This window comes from Lissotriton helveticus, chromosome 7, assembly GCF_964261635.1.
Source record: "Lissotriton helveticus chromosome 7, aLisHel1.1, whole genome shotgun sequence".
In the NCBI taxonomy this organism is placed as follows: Eukaryota; Metazoa; Chordata; class Amphibia; order Caudata; family Salamandridae; genus Lissotriton; species Lissotriton helveticus.
The window spans coordinates 570,020,685-570,043,073 of NC_136068.1; the positions used below are offsets into that span (position 1 = coordinate 570,020,685).

General features: G+C 44.3%; 1 protein-coding gene across 1 annotated transcript in view; it reads left to right on the forward strand.

Moving 5' to 3' along the window:
* Positions 1–22,389, forward strand: part of RPUSD4 (RNA pseudouridine synthase D4) — a 105,979-nt gene that overhangs the window by 81,824 nt on the left and 1,766 nt on the right. Inside the window, exons 4-6 of the mRNA XM_078652677.1 lie at positions 7,875–7,968; positions 8,129–8,279; positions 22,129–22,226. Coding sequence (XP_078508803.1) covers positions 7,875–7,968; positions 8,129–8,279; positions 22,129–22,226 — 343 coding nt within the window. The remainder of the gene's footprint in view (positions 1–7,874; positions 7,969–8,128; positions 8,280–22,128; positions 22,227–22,389) is intronic.

Consider the following 22,389-nt stretch of genomic DNA (forward strand, 5'->3'; position numbering starts at 1 on the left):
TTGCATGTGTGAGTGGCGTTGCATGTGTGAGTGGCGTTGCGTGTGTGAGTGGCGTTGCGTGTGTGTGTGGCGTTGCGTGTGTGTGTGGCGTTGCGTGTGTGAGTGGCGTTGCGTGTGTGAGTGGCGTTGCGTGTGTGAGTGGCGTTGCGTGTGTGAGTGGCGTTGCGTGGCTGAGTGGCGTTGCGTGGCTGAGTGGCGTTGCGTGGCTGAGTGGCGTTGCGTGGCTGAGTGGCGTTGCGTGTGTGAGTGGCGTTGCGTGTGTGAGTGGCGTTGCGTGTGTGAGTGGCGTTGCGTGTGTGAGTGGCGTTGCATGTGTGAGTGGCGTTGCATGTGTGAGTGGCGTTGCATGTGTGAGTGGCGTTGCATGTGTGAGTGGCGTTGCGTGTGTGAGTGGCGTTGCGTGTGTGAGTGGCGTTGCGTGTGTGAGTGGCGTTGCGTGTGTGTGTGGCGTTGCGTGTGTGTGTGTGGCGTTGCGTGTGTGTGTGGCGTTGCGTGTGTGTGTGGCGTTGCGTGTGTGTGTGGCGTTGCGTGTGTGAGTGGCGTTGCGTGTGTGAGTGGCGTTGCGTGGCTGAGTGGCGTTGCGTGGCTGAGTGGCGTTGCGTGGCTGAGTGGCGTTGCGTGGCTGAGTGGCGTTGCGTGGTTGAGTGGCGTTGCGTGGTTGAGTGGCGTTGCATGTGTGAGTGGCGTTGCATGTGTGAGTGGCGTTGCATGTGTGAGTGGCGTTGCATGTGTGAGTGGCGTTGCGTGTGTGAGTGGCGTTGCGTGTGTGTGTGGCGTTGCGTGTGTGTGTGGCGTTGCGTGTGTGTGTGGCGTTGCGTGTGTGTGTGGCGTTGCGTGTGTGAGTGGCGTTGCGTGTGTGAGTGGCGTTGCGTGTGTGAGTGGCGTTGCGTGGGTGAGTGGCGTTGCGTGGGTGAGTGGCGTTGCGTGGGTGAGTGGCGTTGCGTGGGTGAGTGGCGTTGCATGGGTGAGTGGCGTTGCGTGGGTGAGTGAATGGTTAGCTGTTGCTTATGCGACGTATAGCACTTAATACTAAAGTAGGCAGACCTTCTTAGCCTTTGTGAGAATAATAGCAAAATAAAAATAAAAACCAGATCAAGTCAAGGACGCAAACGGCACCATGCTATTGTTTATTTACTCAGATGATATGCATAAAAATGTAACTTGTGAGCACGTTTCTCTAACTCTCCAATAATCCCATTACAACACTTTGTACAAATGAGATTGGGACTCATCCTTCCGAAGTCGAGAAAAATGTGCAACGCTGTGTTGAAGTTAATTTTTTTAATTAACAAAATGCAAATAATGTGGAGAGATTTCAAGTGATTCAGGAATGGGGGCCCTTGTAAAGAGAAAGTACGGCCGGCCTGGGCAGTGATAGGGGAGGAGGGAGGAGAAATGCGAGTCACGGCAGCAGCAGCCTTTGATGTGCCTGCCGGCCGGCCGTGAATAATTAGGGGGTGAGAAATGCGCTCGGAGGGCTGCCTTTGATGTGGTAATGCGAGGCAGGCAGGCAGGCGGCTGGTGGCATTGTGCACGCGCTTTTTAGGGCTTGCGCAAGCGCAATGACCTAAAAAGCACATGCACTTGAAGGAATCGCCAGTGGAATCGCCAGTGGATAAACACTGGATAAGCCCCTATAGAGCTTCGCCAGCTATGCGCTGAAGCGCATCAGCAGGCGAGCCCTAAAAAGGAGTCGCCGACATTGAGCCAGCAGGCAAGGGTGTTAAACAGGCAAGTCTCACCCATGCCAACAAATGTAGTCACTCAGTGCTTGTTGAAATCTTCATTGGAGGTCTTCCTCGTTAGGTCATCAACTCTCTTAAAATCAGTTCCTGTCAATGGATTCCTTTTTTAACGCATAGCTTGTATACACATGTATCTTTAGACTCCTTGAGAAATACAAGTGATATGTGAGAAAGATTACTGCATAAGAACACCCTCCAGAGAATGTTGAAAATGCATGTTCCTAATAACCTACGCGTCAGAAGATGTAGTGGATATAACTCACTTGTACATGCTATTCATTGTCCATAATCTGTGTATCGTTCACAGGACAGTGCCCCCCAGTGCTTCTTGAACTGGGCGATATGAATGAATGAATGTATGCATTGCTTCTTAGACTCTTGGACAAAGAGGAAGGAGTGCACCTCCATAGAGCTATTTATTGAGTCTGAACCCAAGCTCCTCAAATCACCAGTCACCCCAGAGCTTGAATGGTCCTTTGTCCATAGTTCAGAGCTGTGAGGTATTTCTTCAAGAACAGGCTTTCACAGACATTGATTGCTGCTAGGGAAAGAATTTGGTTTCCATCTTTCTGTGAAAGTTCCCTCTGATTAAACCAAATAATCTTTTCCTAAATTTGTTTTCATGTTTCATGTTGGGCTTCTTCAGACTGCTGAATAATGTAGTGTGCCAGAATACAAATATGGGTATGTGTTGTAGGATATGTTCCCTCAGAAATCAAATGAGATATAATGGTGCTATGTTGTTTGGTTTCTATTTAGTTCAAAGCTTGCTCAGATACTGGAGCACTAAGAACTTCTGTGAACTGAACTCAAGGTGGTCTTTTGTTTTTTACATGCACCCCATGCTGTTAGGGCCTTTGGCTTGTAGTAATCTTGATATATACAGGTTGTTTTGTATTGCCCTGTAGCAGTCATGTTTAGGCTGAAGTCCAGAATTAAATCACAGGGAGGGCACAGGGAGTCTAGTAAACGGTGAGCGTACACCGCAGCAGGCAGACAAAATTCAGAAAAACATGAATTTTGCTACACAAACACACCAATATTGTTTATGGCGGTTATAACATTAGTTCACATTAGGGGCTGCCAGAGGACAATGTCTGGCTCTGAGAAGGGAACTCAAAGCATGCCACTACCACCCCATGCTCTAATGCACCCGTCTCTGGCTCAGGAGGCCTCTTGCTTACATCTGCCACAACTGAAAGCATTTTGAATCTTAAGAAACAGGGATTGGTCGCCAGTCTTGGCATTCGCTAACGGAGGCTTACACATTTTCTATATTTGTATCACTTTTGTGGCCTCTTGTCTCATTCCATCGCAATCTTGAGATGCCATTTTCGGACTAGACAAGGAAAGAGACACCTGCAAAAACGGAAGTGCAGCCTGCATGCAAACTCGGATTGTGTGCCGGTTTTATGCCACCGCATGTCCCTTAATTATTTTCCTCCACTTGTGTGCCTGAAGGAATGGGATCAAATATGCTTTCTCTCCTTGACAAGTTCCTTAGTCTCCTCAGATTTTATTTGTCCCTTTTAACTCGAGTTCTTGTACTTCCTGCTTGTTGTGTCTCCAAAATGTGCCAGTGTGCCACAGCCCTTTTGAGGGGTGTGGGATTTTATAAACGGTCTACTTGTCGAGGCGACTGGATAGTTCTGAAATCTGTCTGTACTATTAAAAAATCCACTTGGCCCTTTTGGTGCCATGCAGGAGGTGACACATTGTTGGGGCTTCCTTATTATATCAAATCTCTGATAATGGCCTCCCCATTTACTCTAGATTCCATTAGGTTTTACAGTCCAGTAAGGCTCTGATTATGCCATCTTTCTGGAAACTTAGATACGGTGGTTGGAATTAGGAAGTAAGTATTCCTGGGGTTGGAATGTATTGCGAATCTTTGCACACTCACAGACTTGCATGTTTTTCGAATATTCATCAGAAAAAAGGGGGTGTAGGGAAAGACTTTTGTGGCAATTGCTCAGTAGATTTTTGCATGAGCAAATACACATGTATATTTGCTCATGTGAAAACATAATTCCCAAGCATGTGCGAGGAGTATAGTCTTCAGACCTGTGTCTGTAAACTCATACGAATTCCTGAAAGTCGGTAATTGTCCCCAGTGCGGGAACACTTTTGTGACATTCTTTAAGAATGGAGCCCCTATTATATTTTCACGGTGCCAACTATGGTTTTACACGCATTCTCTTTATTATTTTTTGTTGCAAGTATCAGCATGCCCAGTTGACTCAGAAAAAGCATCTTCAAAACTGCACAGTTGCTTAGCAAAACGCTTTTTTCTTTTTTTTCAGGGCCCAACTTTGTTTTTGCACATTTTATTTTGCAAACAGACAAATGCCAAACTTGCCTTCAAGTTTCGTCTTTTCATATAATCACACAGCATACTGGGAACATTACTAGCAGCCTCAGAGTGTTAGATTTTGCAAATGTTAACACATTTCTAAACTGCAATAATTGAATGATGCAACTTGAGCTTGGAGCGCACTCTTTTCTTTAGAACTTTTGCCCTAATTGTAAATACGTTTGCATTGGTGAATTATATCTACAAGTATGAACACCTTTTACATAGGGATGCAAATCTTGTCTTGGTGGTAGACCATCCTCTTTCACACATCCATACTGCAGTACTTTAAAATGACGCCAAAGGATTTGTGAATGCAGCAGGTAGGTCCTAGTTATCCAGTTAGAAAATTCCAATGTGTGAAGTATTTCTGCAGTATCAAAACAGTAATAAAGTCGAAATGCAAAACAAGAAAAATCCCAAACTGAATTAGAAAAATAGAGTAAAATGTTACAAATAAAAGGATACCAAAATGACTAACTCCAATGAGGGTAACCAGAGATATGACTTTTATACGTTTTAAGTAGAAATAGCTCTAAGAATCACAAAGTTCCAATGATAGTCAGTGACCGTGGTAGACCAGGGAATAGTTGCAAATTGTGGCTAGCCATGATAGAGCACAGGTTGGATACACCAACCATGTTCATTCTGTTAAAAGATTTTACCTTCTGACTTGGGGCCTGACTACAACATTGGCGGAGTGGGAGCGGGCTGCCACTGCCTGTTCCTACACCACCAATGCCGCCCTCCCACCAGATTACACGTTTTCTCATGGTCTGGCGGGTGGTTATCTGTGGGTCCCAACAGCAAGGGGTAATTCACAGTATTGATCAGAAAGAACCAGCCTGGTTGGGTCACCCTTGTTGATTAATGCTTTAGATGTTAGCAACCTCCACTGTCTATATTCTATGACTTTTCTTCAAGTCTGATTGAACATGGTCGAGTAGACTGACCTGAATAAGATTTTTGCGCAAGAGTTTATTTACAGTTCTTTTCAGCACTCCAGTAGTAACTCAGACTAGGGTAGTGTGTATGTTCAGCAGGTTTATCTTATCACAAAGTAACCTGAATAGAAATGTTGCTGATTTCTGTTTCTGTTAATAGCACTATGGTACCAAGATATAGCTCTTTCTGAAGTTGGATCAACTCTTTTGAGGTACTGGGTGAGCACACTGAAAAGAGGATGACCGATACAGTGGTAGAGGGAATCGAACACCAACAGATTCCAGCCGTCCTGAATGGTGCCATTCCAGTGACTTTGAAACAAGGACAGGGGATGCTAAAAACTCTTGAAGACGTTTTGATATGTCCACCTCTTACCACTAGTGGATCTGTGTTGGTGATTGATGAAGTTGTGAAACCGGGAGACATCTGAAATGTTTCTTGGTTTATAGTACCCTTCAAGGGATCTGAAGTAGAGGCTTTTGTTATTTGGTAGTTTTTACGCCAGAAAAGATGCCAGGTTTACTCATTTATTTTGAGGCTTAATCGTACGTAAAGCCAGACGTGAGTTTGCACAGCCACTAGAGGAGTAAATATTCCAAAGACACTCCACATAAAAACTGAGCGGAGGTTAAACATTGAAGCATGCCTGTAAAATAATACAACCTATTGGAGAAACTAGTTATCTGACCGGTCATATTAATTTGTTCTTGTGGGGAGTAATAAAACCAGAACTGCCCTTTTTGTTGAGGGCCTAGCCTCCATAACATGTGTAGGTATTTTACCCTCAAAGGGATTCTTCCTGCTCTAGCTCTAAATCACCTGTATTGCTCAGCATTAAACACAAATCCAATTACACCAAAAAAAACAAAATGACTTTCGGACAGACTGCCTGTCTCCTGCTGCCTCTGCAACACTGTTAGCCACACCCTTGTGAGACTGCAGATCCAGGATGCTAACAGGGAAATAAATAGGCTTCTGTTTTCTATCAATGCTTCGACCCTTTGCAACTACCTCTACCCAACCTTTAGGCTTTCTTCTTCTCTTGAAGACTCACCCTGCGTATGACTGTCTCCCCAATACTGTGGTTGTCTGGACTAGGAAGAATCTTCATTCTTCCTCTGAAACCCAGTTTCTCTCTTGCTCCACTGAATCTCCCCTCTCACTTCTCAGTGAAGGGCACTGTGATTTGAGCAGTCTGGCTGTAAACCTCTGAGCAAACAACCAAAAGCAGTTGCCAAAGTAGAAAGATTCGCTCAATCTGGATTAGAGTAAGAGCTTGAATTCTGAAGAATGCTTCTATTTTTTGGTTTGGTCAGACTTCCCTCCAGTGCCTTTAAAGTGTATGAATATTGACTGTCTGGGCCAATGACTTTGTGTTTGTTTGGATTTCAGGTAGAGTATCGGTTTCAACAACACAGAGACACACTTTGCCAGAGACAGGGCTCGGTTGCTTACTTTTAAAAGGTTGGTGACCAGTAGACTTTCGAGAAACTCTTTTGCTAAAGACGACGCTGCACTGTCCACAGAGGTGTGAAAAAGAATTGTGATCCAGAGGAAGACCAGCCCCAAGTCCAAGGGACTGAAACTCTACTTTGACATTCCTACTAGGATTTAGTACCCTTGGTCCACAAGGTCCTTGTGCAGCCCAGCTAGAATTACCCAGAAAAGCAAGGAATTGCCCAACATCACCAAAGTTCAATGAGCTTCTAGGGCTCTTTCCAGGACAATATCCGTGGTGAACGTGTATGGTCACAAGGTTCTTTGGTACTTACGGTTGGTAACCACTGGTTTCTGCAGTACCCATTCCAGCCGCCCTAAAGATGCCTTTGTTCTGAGTCCACTCTGAATTGGTCAGCTGCACTCCTTTTCACTTTACACCATAACCACAGGATCTGACCGTGTATATTCTTGATCAACCTAAAGGCTGCTTGATTGCATTTCTAGTGTGTTAGTACCAACAACCAGCCACCCACTCTCCTCCTTTTTATACTCTTAACAGACGTGATGCACTAGCCCTCTTGCTATGGTGCTATGTAAACTAGGTGGGACTTGCTATTAACAGCCCTTCTCCCTCACTATAATCTCCCCTTTGCTGTGTTCCTTGGTCAGATGTTATCACATATACATCACTGCTACAGAAATGAATTAAATAGCAAAATGGGCATGCAAAAGAGGGGCTCAGTAACTATTGTTACTGAGCCAATCAGAATTCTAAATTCAGCTCGAACAAATCTGGCGATTGGTATATCACTCGGAGATCTCAGGTTCCGCAAGCTGGCAAAAACTTCTTGTGGAATAAATGGGACAAAAGGACAAAGTCAGCAAGAGAAGTCAAATTCCTGCTTGTCCACTACTGTACATGGACTCTCCACTTCTTATATTCCAGGTAGCATGATCCTTGAGTAGATAGGTTTGAACTACTTTACATTTTAACCGTGTGCTCCTTAAGTCTCGAGTTTTTCATATTTAAACAAGGCATCAATACCCTATCCGAAGGGGTTCTATCTCTGCGGTGATTTCAGTTGCTGCCACCCATAGTGATCCGGATTACATTTTAGTGCCTGTGTTTGTTCCTTTGCAGTTTCACGAAGATTCGATATCGACATGGGTTGATTTCTAACAAATTAACAGCAACGTTCAACCCATAAGTAGTTTTATATTTAAAAAATTACTCTCAGTTTGAAAGATCGGCTTCAGACAGAGACTAAGTTTCGTTGTGCAGTGGGGAATTAATTATAACAATATACAGCAAAACGGTTCTGGATGGGCTGAGTTCAGGATGCCATATCAGGATGTGTTGTAATGCCTGGTTACCTTTATTTTCTGCATAGGACATTGAGCGTTGGAGTCCCTGTACCCTCTGAGGGCATCCTTGAGATCCCAATCCTGGAGCAGGAGATAAAGGGTCAGCAGCCACACTACAAGGTGAGCTTACTACCTTTTTCCACTCTGTCCAGTGATATTATTTTTTTTTTTACTCACTCAATTTGTAGTGCACACTGACTGGCATGCGTACATTTATTTCCATTTCTCTTGCTGTTAGTAATTCTGCTGTTGACCTGTCTTGTCCTGCTTCTTGATCTAGATGACACTGGCACCAAACTACAGAGTTTCCGGCAGTGATGGTAAAACGGTGAAGACCCGGCTGAAGCCTGGTGCGCAGGCGGCGGTCACCCATTACCAGGTGTTGGACAGCCTGGGGTCTAGTGCCCTTGTGGAGCTGCAGCCAATCACAGGTGAGTGCATAGGAAAACTGAGATTGGGTGCACCTACCATTGAATGCATCTGTCTCTGTGGTAGAATTGTGATGTTTTATGCCCCCAGCCATTTCCTCGGAATTATAATAATTACCACTGACTGCTCACACACCAAACTAAAGCCTCCGAAGTCTGTCTTCATTACCTGCCGGGGAGGTTGTGTTTTAAAAAAAAATGTTTTTACTCCGTGTGGGTTGCGTTAGCTTGGCTGTATGTTTCTAGAGGTCATGGCTATTTGACACCTTAGGTCCACTGGATAAAAAATCCTAAAAGTTATAGAAGCAGACAGAAGTACTTTGATACACTAAGTCAGCATTACAGCAAGTGTTGGGAGTCTGACGTTGGCTGCTAGGGACTTTTATTAATCTGGTTTCCTTATACATGAAGAATGTTCTTTAAATAATGTGTAATTGTTGAGGCCCTTAGTTTGAATTACGCTGATCCTGTTTAACAGCAAATAGTGTTCTATAAAAGAAAACGTTTTTAAATATTATATTTTAGGGCTTCACAGTGCTCTCACTGGGTGCATGCAGACCAAGAAATGCTGCTTACTGCAATTTTCAGACTGGTACCAAATGGCTATCTAGAAGGTAATCGTAAGAACGGAACACGTTCTAGAGTAGCGTAGTAAATGAAATAGTAAGGTCTTGCTGGCTTTCTCACAAAGAGACCCGTATTGTCAGGCATCTCTTTCAGGTGTACTCCATGCACAGCCAGGTCATGAAAATAGATGATGATGATGGACTCCTCCACTTGCATCTCCCTGCCCAGAAGAGGCATCCAGTCTGAAAGCTGACTGTTGTTCTGTCTGCTTTGATCATTGAAGTGTTTTGAGCCCATGGCTTCAAATGAAATCAGACTTGCGGCACAAAATACTGTTTTTTTCTCATCTCTGAGACATCGCATGTTGGCAAGTTACAACAACTTTCTGTGCAATAACCGTACGCTATTGTCCAAAGTTTAGGCAGTTCTTAGAGCAGGCTATTCATTTGACAGCTAGTTCTGATTTTTATATAATGCAGGACATTTATTCTAACTTTGGTTTCTCTTGCTCTTCTTTCGAAGCACTAATTTATACTTAGGAAAAATGTTGTATTTATTTGAGAGTATATGTGGAATATTCAGCACATTTTGCTTTTCTTGTGAGAAGTTAGTGTGCCAATAGCCCTCTTTCGCTCAAGTTTTCATGTAAAGGACATATTTACTATTGGATAGAATGTTGTCATATTTATTTGTGCCCTGTCTGGTGGCTTCCTCTCCATGCTGTTATTCATGCTTGTGTAGTAAGGGTCCATGGCATGATAGACTGCCTTGCAAGGATGCATTATCCTTGAGGTGCTCTACAAAGAAGCACCTGTGCTTTATGCCTTGGACATACAATGGGGGAAACTGCATACACTCTGGTCATACTTTCCTGAAGAATCCTGCAGGGATTGCTAAATACTATCCTAACCATTCATCTTCGCTGCTCCTCCAGTAATGCTGGATGTTTGCGAAATGCCTCTGCTGCATGAAAGAAGGGGATTGACCACAGCATAGTAAGCGAGAAAGTGATATTTGGGAAGCTGCCCACAGAGTATATGAGAAGAGGACTGACAACACAAGAATAACATAGAAATTTTAGTAATTCTAGTTCCCCCCCCCCCCCCCGCCTGCCCGCTGTCACCTCTGTTGATGTCTGCTTGATAATAACATCATGATAAAGGAAAAGGAAAAAGAAGCGAAGACTGGAAAGGGTAGGCTGAGCACATGCACACAGGCGATGCCGCAAAAGCACATGCTCATGGAATCATCGTCTGGAGTCGACTCTCCAGGCCTGTGAAAGAAATGGAACTCAAGAATCATCGATTTACTTGTTTTCTTTTTGGTTACACTCTGAGGTTTACCTGCTTTCGTTTTTAGGTCGAGCCTAGAGCAGCGCATGCGCTGCACTAGGAAATCGACCTCTTGGAATCACTTCAGCTTTCTTCAGGTTTAGAAGAGGCTTGTGCGTGTGGTGCTCACATGCGATTGGCCTTTGCGTCTGGCTTCAGCACGCAATTGGCCAAAGGCGTGTGGATGTCCCAGCTACTTTTGAAAGGTTTACTCCCAGAGTGTTTTGCTCCCGGGAGGCAGCAGTGGTGCACTGGGGCCATATGTTTTTCATCAGCGTGGGCGCGCTTGTTTTCACGCATCATTTGTCCTGACCTTAAGACGGCGCTGACCTGAGCACATCTGGTTTCAGTGCATCTTCCTAGACTGGCGGCCTGCCCTTGTTTTCATTCAGGAAGACAACTGGGGCACTACAAACCATCAAAAACACACAGGGGATGCTAAGGGTCTAGAAGGGACTACATGTATCTATACACTCAAATGTAGTGTGGAGGGGTAGCCAAAAAAGAAAGAGAGGAGAGAACAGCAAAAAATATATGTGAAAGGTATAAGAAAAGTACCCATCAGCCCACCCATTGGCGGAATCTCATCATCTGGGTGTTTGTTGTAAACTGGTATCTACTAGGTACCTCACTGACGTATTATGAGGAATACTAGTATTAGATCCACCAGTAAGAGAGAGCCAACGGGATGTGGTTGTGTTCTGTAAGGGAAAACAAGTTGCAGTGCTCAAAAAGTGTATAGTAATAGAAAAGTGGTATTTAAGATTGCCTGTTATGGTGCCAAAGATAAGACTTTATTAGGGGGGTCAACACAACGGCAAGATTAAAAGCAGAGTGATGATAGTGTGTCAAACAAATACTACTATCAATTGTTGGAACTATATGGTCAACATGTTTCAGCCTAGCAAGGCTTTCTTCAGGACCTGTAAATATTACACTACTGCAACAGTGAAAATTGTGATAAACCATGCAAGGAAAAGAGAGACCTACCGTTAGTGGATTACTATATGGTAGTCTCAGAACATGGTAAGGAAACTTCTCTCCTGTAACAAAAGACAAATATATCCAAACAAATAACAATACATATGTGTATGTGTAAACGTGTATCCACATTCAACATTTGTGAAGGGAACTCACCCATAAAGTTGTATGGAGAAAGCCTCACCTCGCCTGGCGCTCGCTCAGGTCAGAGAGGCCCCGCTCTAAGAAGATGGAGAGGGAAAAAAACTTTTTTGTAATAACAGACAATAGCGTATGTCAAGATTCCCTCTGTTAAACCATTTCTAAAAAGTCCTTCTGGGGTGGAGTAAACATAAGGGAGATGGCGACTTCAGCATGCCATACCTCGGTGATCGGTGCATGCAACACTAAAGATTTTGTTGCTATGATGTTTATGAAAAGTATATGAAAAGTATATATATATATGATGAAAGCTGGAGCAAAGATAGTATACCTCCATCGTATCTAACGATGTATCTCTACATCAATATTTAATGCCACAAAGAACAGAACGACTACTCTTAGATGGCAAAACTTGGAGATAGAATGCATATCTCCGTATATACAGAAAAAAACCCTGAGGATTGTAGATGCAGGGAAGCTGAGTATTGGTGCTCCTAGATAAATTGCAAATAAATACGAGTAAAAAGTGGAGCCATTATTAAGCAACTGCCTCAACGTTCTGCTAGAAATACGAGAAAGCGGCCACCCACCTGTCCGTCGGTACCTCCGGCTGCCTTCTGAGCCGAGGGGAAGGTAACGGACAATGCGGCCTGGGCATCTAAATACAAGATATGCGGACCAGAGTGGAAGCAGGTCGTGGACCTACTCGTATTTGGTGATTGGTTGCTTTGGCAAAAACCGGAACCGGAAACAAAAGCAGAAGTTTCTGGAGGCCGGAACATGAAATCTCATCCAAAAAGGGATGCGGACCGGAGTGGAAGCAGGTCATACTCGTATTTGTATTCGTATTCGATGATTAGTAACTTTGGCAAACCGGAACCAGAAACAAAAACAAAGTTTCTGGAAAATGGAACACAAAATCTAATTCGAAGACGGATGTACTTGCGTAGGTGAGCCCTCTTTACTGATTGGTCGCTTCTCCAGCGGCAAAGAGCCAAGTACGTACTACCTCGGCCCGCTGCGATCAAGTAGCGCGGGTCAGAGAAAAACATTCCTCGGCCCATGGCGGCACAGAACCAAGCGTGACAAAACCCACAATTATTCAAATCCTTTTCACTAGATGTTTCGACGCGCAAACCATGCGCAATCTGCAGACAGCGCTTATGGTGCATCCTTGCAAATGTCACAATTACCCAACTTCTAATGCACTCAAGGAGGTGAATGTGGAGAGTCTCGATCGACAAATTAGCGATAGGATGTACAAACAATCACAGAGAACAGTCACACAGACCGGCCCAATCAAAAACGAGGGGAAACAAGGAAATCAGGTGTTTTCCACTAGTAAGTGCAGAGGTTACAATCAACGTGACAGAAGGGAAAATGGAGCCCGCAAAGGTGGGAAACGTGGGGTCTCATATGCACCCTATAATGCCCATAGACAGGAGCTACCTATTGTCATCATCATCCGTGCTGCACTATATATGTATTGGCACTCAAAATTTGCTAGAACCAGTCATCTATAGCTGTAAGTCCAAAGAAAGAGGACTATTACATGGGCTCGAACATGTTTAAATTAGTAAGGGGACGACCAGAGGACAGTTCAGATGTCAAAGAGTTGTCAATAAAACTAGTTCGTCAAAGTTGAGTCCATGGAATTTTGTCATTCAACCCTGTTGTGTCACACTTCAATTTAAAAATCCATTTTTGTTCTTTTATGAACTTATCGGGAGGTGTCACTAACGTGTTGGGGAATGAATGGTTGTTCAAGGACTAACCACTCCATATCTTCTGCAGTATGTTTCATCGTCAGAAAGTGGTTGGTTAGTCGTGTGGCCTGTTTGTTACGCCTAATGGTGCTTTTGTGTTCCTGGATTCTAAGCTTGACTTTTCTACACGTCATGCCAACATAGCGGAGAGAGCAGGGGCATGTTATCAAGTATATCACCCTCTCGCTGTTACAATTGGTATGTCGTTTTAACACCCAAGGACGTGATGTGCCGATGTCGACTGTTAGGGTTTTTTTGGTCTGTGGGCATACCGAACAAGTGCCACATGGATGGTGGCCTTGGACAGGCGGGAGGTTCCACAGTGTCGTGATTGATTCTTGTGGAGTGGACCGGGGTCTAGTGTGTACTAAGTTGTCTCGTAGGTTAGAACTTCTTTTGAAAGAAAAAAGTGGAGGTAGAATTTTCACGCCGGCAGTGTTCAGGATACGCCAATTCTTTAGAATTATTTTCTGTACCTGTGTGGAAACTGTACTAAAGGTGGTAACAAAAGTCAGTTTCTCCAGAGGGGGTTTTACAACTGGTGGAGCTAGCAATGCCTCTCGATGTTTATTTGAGGCCCTCTTACGTGCTTTTCTTAGCAAAGCACCAGGGTAAAGTCGTCGCTTAAGTTTTGAGGATAAATCACTGGACTGAGCCTCAAAATCAGATTTTTCGGAACAATTTTTACGGACCCTTAGAAATTGTCCGAAAGGCAAATTTTCCCTTAGGGAGCGGGGGTGGTAGCTATCGAATCGGAGCAGGGAATTCCTAGACCTGGGCTTCCGATATAATTTACTTGCTAGGTGGCCATCTTTGGGGACCATGAGTAAATCCAGAAAAGGAAGCTCTGTCTCACTGTATTCCACCGTCAATCTAAGAAATTGGTTGTGGGTGTTTAACCAATTCTGAAAAGCAAATATAGAAGCAATGTCTCCACGCCATATTACTAACACGTCGTCAATGTATCTCTTCCACAACACCGTTTGTTGGTAATACGGATTGTTGTGGTTGAGTACATGCTGTGTCTCGAAAAGATGAACGTACAAATTTGCCAAGCTCGGGGTAAAGATACTCCCCATTGAGGTGCCCGATGTCTGGCGATATAGATAGTCCTCAAATTGGAAAAAAAAAATCGGTCATGGCAAGCCTAGCCAGCTCCATGATAAAATGAATGGGTGTTATACTTTCATGATCTTGTGCTTCTAGTAGACCCCTGACAGCCTGTAGGGTTTTATCCTGCGGAATGCAGGTGTACAGTGATTCCACATCGAAACTGACAAGAATGTCAGTCTCGATGTTGAAATCCACTTCAGGCAAAAGACGAAGAACGTCTTTTGTATCCTGAAGGTAGGTGGGCATAGTCCGCACCAAAGGTCTCAAGAAGAAATCAACAAAGGATGAAAGGGGTTCTAAAAGAGACCCAATGCCTGAGATAATAGGTCGTCCAAGGGGGGGGCCTTGTTGTTTTGTGTATTTTAGGCAGAGCGTAAAAGTATGGGGGTCACTGGATGTGTAGTAACCAAAAATTGGGCTTCTTGAGATGTAATCCAGCCCTCTGCACTTGCCTCTTCCACTAGATTCTTAATCTCAGTGGTCAACCTAGTAGTGGGATCTGTCGTGAGTAGTGTGCAGGAGTTGGTATCTCCTAGTTGTCTCAGGCATTCAGCTCGATAAGTGGTGGTGTCCAGAATGACTATCGCACCACCCTTATCGGCGGGTTTGATCGTGATATTTTCGTCTTTGGATAATATATCTATCGACATTTTTTCGGCCCTAGACAGATTTTGAAAATTGTCATGTTTAGACAGATCCAAAGAGCTGATCTCATGAATTACGGCTTTCTCGAATGCTCCAACCATCGGTGGTACCTGTTGGAGAAAGGGGGATAAATGTTGATTTCCTCTTGAGGCCCGTGTTGGTTTCAGTGTCAGTCTGATTCTGATCTTTTGTATTATCAGGAAAGAAAAAGTGAAGCCGAAAGAATTTCTCAACTTCGCCTCGTAACTGGAAAGCATCCCCACTGTGTGTTGGAACAAACCCAAGTCCTTTATTAAGGACTTGGTGCTCAGTTGCAGTCAATGGGCGTGAGCTCAAGTTGACTACAAGATCCTCCTTGCTACCTGGAATGATTGTCACTGGCCCCGTCTGCTGCGAGTGTTTGGGGGAATCTTGTTCGTCTTCCCACTGTACTTGTACTTGAGTTTGGCCCCTCCGTCTGCCCCTGCCACGGCCCTGCCCTAAAAAAACCTGGCCATCGTAGAATTGGGGCTGCGGGTGGTACTGGGGCATAGGTTGTGGAAATTGTGGGTATCCCCACGGAGCTGGCGGCCACCAAGGGCCTTGTTGGTAAAAATTACCTTGTCCAGTTCGCCTGCGGTTGGGTCGATTATATTGACCTCGCCCTCTCCATTGAGGCGTCCACTAGTGCCTGCATCGGAGTCACTAGAGTCTGGGTCTGAAGAGGATGTCGAGTAGTTCGACCCATAGCTTTTACCCTTCTTCGTAAAATCCGGAGGTGTGTAACACTCGCTGGTGTATGGGTAAATTTTCTCATGGGAGAACTTCGCTAAATCTTTTTTGAATTTCTCAATCTTTGCAAAGAAAATCGGATCTCTGTATTCCTTGTTCGTTTTATTAGTCTCGTCTAGTTGTTTCTGGAATTGTTTGGTAGTGAGTGTGGTTTTGATCTGGCCCTCCAATACTTGTATTTCAATGAGAATGGCATCAGCCACCCTTTTCGCAGTTGTAATTATAAGAATCAGCCAATCGCGGGTGCATCACCACGCGATCAAAGACCAGTCTTTGATGAAAGCTTTATCTGTGAGAAATAATCTTGGGTCGTTAGTCACCAGAAGGCCCGTGGGGGCACATTTGCCGTGTAAATATTCAGCCATAATCTGCCCACGTATAATGGTTCGGGTATGGCACTTCTTTAAATTAAGTATAGTGTCCCAGTCTCCTGGAGGACTTGGTCCGGTAGTAGGTATGGAATCCAACATGCTTGGATTCTCTGTAAGAATAGATAATAAAGTTTCGTCATCAAAAGATAGGCCTGCAAAGTCTGCCATCATGTATGCCCACCGAGTGACACCCGAAGGAAAATTAAAGGCAATGCTATTATAGCTAGCCTACACTAAAAGACCCACAGCCATGGCTGCACTAAATAGACAGAAAACAAACCGTAAGGAAGGGTCTAAGGGGAAATGAAAGTTAAAGACCGGCTTGCATCCTATCCCCCAATCTGACTATCAAAAACACACAGGGGATGCTAAGGGTCTAGAAGGGGCTACACGTATCTATACACTCAAATGTAGTGTGGAGGGGTAGCCAAAAAAGAAAGAGGAGAGAGAACAGCAAAAAAAATATGTGAAAGGTATAAGGAAAGTACCCATCAGCCCACCCATTGGCGGAATCTCATCATCTGGGTGTTTGTTGTAAACTGGTATCTACTAGGTACCTCACTGAATCCAGGAACACAAAAGCACCATTAGGCGTAACAAACAGGCCACACGACTAGCCAACCACTTTCTGACGATAAAACATACTGCAGAAGATATGGAGTGGTTAGTCCTTGAACAACCATTCAATCTCGTCCCAGTGGCCTGAGAGTGAAGTCCAGCGTCCCCCTGGTAAAATAAGTGGGGGGACGCAGTCCACCATGCTTGGAGCCATTTGGTCACCCAGCTCATTTGCACACTGCCCTCTCTGCACTTCAGCTGAGACACTGCTGCTGCTAGGGGGGGGGATGCCTGGGGGTCGGTGGTTCCCTCAGCTGAAACATCATGGGCGCTCGGGACCGAGGACCCAGGGCCGTACATAAGTTGGTACCTATGTCTAAAGAGCTGCTTCGGTGCGCTTTGTCCGGCTGCCTCGGAGTGACAGCGAGTGCCGTGAGGAATCGAAACAAGTAGGTCTTGTGACGCATAAGGGTAAACTCGCGGGCAGAAACGCCTTGCTTCCGAGGAAACGAAACCGGGAGATGGCCCAGGGGAGTGTATTGAGGAAAAGGAGGAGGAGGCGGTATTAAGGATGTGAGGAACGACTGACTTTAACCTTCCTCCTTTGCTGCTGTGTAAAGTGTCTTAAGGAAGGGCGATATTTGGGTTGTAAACTGAGAGGACTTTAGGCTGGAAAGGCATGTTGCAGGTGGGCGGGACTGCCGTTTGTAATGATGGACGCGGTTTTGATTTAGCAGGGTGGACGGCGTCCACCCTAAAAAGCCCTCGGAAAGAAGTGGGGGGATGCCGTCCACCCGCGTGGTACCCCGACTCGTGCCCTGCTCACATTTTACACACAGTTCACCCCTCTTCAGTTTTAAAGTGTAACGTGCGCCAGATCTAAAAGTCAATCACGCAGCGTTTGGCTGTTGGAGAGCCAAGCTTGGAAACACTGCATTATGTCTTACTGTTCACTCTAAGAGTTACACCACAGAATCGCTCCCAGTCGGTTTATTTGTTACCTTAATAGTGATCTGATAGCAATCCACTGTTCTCATTAAAGCAAGCACATTTAATCGGTTTCGTTTGCCTACCCTCTCGATTCTATGCTTCCACTGCCCCTATCATTTGCATAAACGCTATGGAAGATGTGAATGTTTTGCAAGGAAATGGAGCATCGTGGAAAACTTGACAAAACATGGCTGGCCTGGCCGCAGGAGTGATTGGCGTGGCATCAGTCCTGGCGGCTGCTTGTGAGCACACCTGCCAGGCATCGTCTTACACGGGTTAAATTTCCTCTCATTTTCTGTTTGCATCGTCGCTTCGTGTCAGTTCCGGTGGGCCTTGGAAACACACGGAAATAACGGGGTCCTACCTGACTGAAGCTGCTGTCAGAGACAGTCTTGCTTAACTGTGTCAAGGCCATGTTCTCTCTTCACACGAGTGAAACGTATTGCTGTGGGGAGCCACGACATGGGCTTACTAACTTGGTGACATAGTCTTATAGCCCACCCCACTTTATTGGCTATTAAAGGACAAGTTTTGCCTCAGACCATTTTATTTCCTCCATTTTAATTATCACGTTCTGCTTCAGCTAGTAGTCTTGGATTTTAATCAACCATTCTTTTAAACTCTCTCAATAAATCTGAGTGTTCATCTTTACAGTATTCGGAGATTGTGTTTACTATAAAGCATATTACTGTCTGCCCTCTTTCAGGCCATTTAGAATTTGTTCGGATGTTACTTTCTCTCCCATATTCCTTTGATATGTCTGCATCTATTACTGCTTTGTTGGCGAGCTGATCTTTTTTGTTTTAATTTCCACTTTTTTGTGTGTATGTATCCACTTTTTAGTCCTATTTTGTGCGCCCCGGATATCGGGTTTCTCTCATCCCTCTCCCCAGTCTGCTGCTATGTCTTCTACCCTTTCACCTTGCACAACTTCCTGCTTTCGCTTATTTTCTCCACTACTTCCGCCATTTGAATACATTGCCAGAGTTTATTACTAAAACTCTGGTGTTGCCTAGTTTTGTGAAGATATAAAAGGATATTCCTCGTGATACTGCAATTCATCTTCTGAATGAATCCCCTTGCATCATTGCGGTTACCTGGATCCTTTCATGATGCATTTGTATCAATATTTCCTTTTCGGGTGTAAAGACACACTAATAAATATCGTAGAACTCTTTTCATTTCAGTAATGAGCACTCGTGGTTTCATGAGAGTTCTCGAAAATGGGAATCTTGGAAAAAGGCTTGTACTGCTTCAGCACTCACTGAATGTGAGAAGACTCGAAGAAAAGACCCTTACCTACAGGAGCGTATTAAATATAATCTTGCCACAAACAAAAAATCTGATTTGTAAACTGCACCTCCACCCGGACCAGCACAACCTGACAGATGGATAACAATTATTTTATGCAATGTGGTCTCGGCCACATAGCATGCCTAGTAGACACACGTAAAGTCCAGGAGACGGGACCAGGGTTATGGGTGACTGAACAGAATTTACCGGGGCTGAAGATAGAAAAGGTCTGTGCCCCTCCACCAATAGTAGCCTGCCATGTTTTGTTCCCGGAAAAGAACTCGGGTTACACGCACTCATTATTGAGGCACCCATACAACCAAACAAATGCACGAAAGCAGTATTTTAACGACACTCGCATCACTCGTTCAGACGGCAGACGCCAGTTTGTGATTAAATCCTCAGTACCCAAAATTTTACAGGGCTGCAAGGCCACACTAATCTCAAAATACTGCTATGCAAGTGTATATAATATAACATCAGGGCTTTTTATGAGGGCCTGTCCCAGTGTCCCTCTAAGTCTCAGACCTGGTAGCGCTTAAGAACAGCATTGAAACCGGTCCTTAGGTCCCTATATTGATGTCTTTCACTTTACTGGTAAAAATAATATCGATTTCTGAAAAATGAATGCAAAAAACTAAAAGGGAATCTGTCAGCGGTTTAGCTCCAGTTTATATTTCACGTTTATTTTAATCTTGCATTCCCTAAGAGTGTTAGCTATTTGCAGGAGGTTGCATTCTTGTATTTTTTGTGTGTAGCATATTTCTTATGTTTAGTGCATACTATGAACGGAGTTGCCTCCAGATGCTTGTAATGGGCCTCAGTAATGTTTAAAACATCGATATCTGGAGAAGGTGTCGAAGGCATGTTAGTTATACAGTGTAGAATGATATGCATAAACCACAATGTATGGTTTCATTGTCAAGGCGCTAGGCCGTCTTCAGTTGTCCCTCTTCCTTAGATATACACGTTTTTGGGAGAATTCTGCTTTCTCCAGTCCATTTGTTCCACTTTTTTTCTTCAACGTTAGCACACAGCATCTGAACCTGATCGTTAAAAATAACCAAGTGGGGCCAAAGCTTGTTTGTCTGAGAGCGTACAGTTGTTGTGTGCAGGCCAAGGAGTGAGCATGAGCCTAGATGTTTGTTTCTCACTGGCAGAACATAAGAAGCATTATGGTTCAGCATAGTCGCACAATTTCAGAATTGAAACCTTTTCAATATTAATTATTTACAACAAAACCATTGTTGTTAATAATGTATCTTAAAAAGTGTATATGCTATGCACCGTGTAAATATAATTTTCAATAAACATTTTACTGAAATAAAAAAAAAAAGTTAAAGCCAATAGCCGTGACTGGTTCTAGATGTATTTCAGTTGTTCTGTTATGTATCGGGAAGAATTATTGGAAAGCACTGAGAGGCACTAAACGATCAGTCAGTGGGCACGCTAAAGGAATCGCAGAAAAGTAGTTACATACTTAAGCATGCCTCTAATTACATAGTCCACACCCCTTTTAGAAACCCACATACGTATTTTATCCCAGTTAAAGCCCTGCATAACATTGTTATTATGATAATTGCTTACTATATGAATTACAATTCTTATTGTAAGATAATACCAATACTTTAACTTGTGCCCAAAAAAATCTTGATCTGGCAAATACCACCACCAGATTGCTTTAACCTTCTGCTGTCTTTATTTCATTTTCTAAAGCAGTGGTCTTCAAACCTTTTAATGCCACACACCCACTCTTGTGAAAAGGTATTCATAGGGACCTCCAGAATGACAAACATTTTTTCACAGTAAAATCGGCTGCTCTTAACCTATTTAACAAGTCAGACATAGCGGTTCTGTTTACTTCTGTTTAAAAATGCAGTGAAAAACATGATTGCCAATATGCTATTAGCAAACTGGTCTCCCAAAGAGTGTGAAAGTAACCATACTATGATGGACCTATAATGTAATTTGGATCTGCCTCCCCTTCTATGGTCTTCTATAGGCAGGGCCACTGGAATTACATGACAGGAGAGGGCCTAATTATGCATCAGACTTGAGTAAATTATGCAACAAGAAAAGGCAAATTATGCAGCTTAATGCGCCACAATTTGTAAACGTATTACTTCATTATTTTGTCATTTTTTACACTTGGTAACACGGTCTAGGCATTGGTTGCACCTCATTGATATACAGATATAGATAGCAGCAATAAGCAACAGAAAGGGGACCAATCCAGCTTTGCAAAGCGCCTTCCACTGCGTTACCAAATATATTTTGGTTTTTAGTAATCCTTTGATGAACAATTGCATCATTCACATTTTCTTCCTCCCCTTCAGCGTATGGCAGTGCGTCAGCCCACTTTAGCCTTCGGCTAACCTCACTGTCTGCATTCTGCACATAATACTACTTACTTCCAGGGATTGTAATAGCAGTGTGCACTTCTGGAAACTAAAGCTTCCAAACCAATGATTTGTTTTATATTGACATGTGCCCGATAGCTCCTTAAAAAAGCTTTGCAGAAAACAAAACCAGCATTGACAAAGTTAAAAGGCACACAGAGCGTACCGGATCTATTGACGATGCCAATGCTTATTTTATGCCATTATAATGCTTTCCGCATACATGCCCCTGTCGATGGTCTCTATACTGCATTATTATCCTATAAGAAAGCTATGCCACCCAGGAAGAAGCGTGCAGCAGATGCAAGCATGCATTGCCCAATCACATTGCATGATCCAGTGTGTAGTAATTGTATAGCTATTCAATCCCAGGTGGTGCAGCACCCCCGATATTGTGCTGCATAGCTAAACACTCCTAAGGTCCCAGAGGCGAGACCTATTGGCTATGCCAGTGCTTGTTTCTCTTCCCGGCTCATCCTTTCTGTGCAGAGCGTGCAGTGCTAATACTGATTCTGTTTAGTTCTGCAGCCCTAGTGCCTTAACTCCTTCGGTGCTCATGAAGAGCCCAGCTCGTCATGAGTCACAGTGGAGCTGTGCTCATGACGAGCTGGGCTCGTCATAACGGCTGTGCGCCTCCCACGCACGATTGATTCTCCACCTGTGTGGGCGAATTAATCCGTGGGCGGGGTTGTGATGAGCTGGGCTCGTCATGAGCACAGCTCCACTGTGACTCATGACGAGCTGGGCTCGTCAAGAGCACCTCGGCGCCGTGGATCCCCCCGCACCGAGGGGGAATTACCCCCGCAGCGAAGGGGTTAATGTCTGCTTAGTAATGTGTGTACACATGCACACTTCTGTAAATATTCTGCTTCACTCCTTAATGAAGGTTATGTTTAGCTTCACCTGCTTTCTTTCGATTTATTCAGGCATCAAGCACCAGATCCGTGTTCACATGGCCTATGGATTGGAATGTCCGATTCTGGGGGATCACAAATACTCTCACTGGGACAAGCTGGCACCTCAGGTAAGATTGCTAGGATGATGCTCCCTTGTTTTGGAATTTTAAGAACTTGGTGTTGGGATGGTCCTCTCAGACTAGGAGGTGGGACTAGCAGTGGGATAGCGGGCATGTTCCTCTGAGCGTGTGCAAATGCTGGCTCTTACTCCGCTTTTTTCTGTGTCTGCAG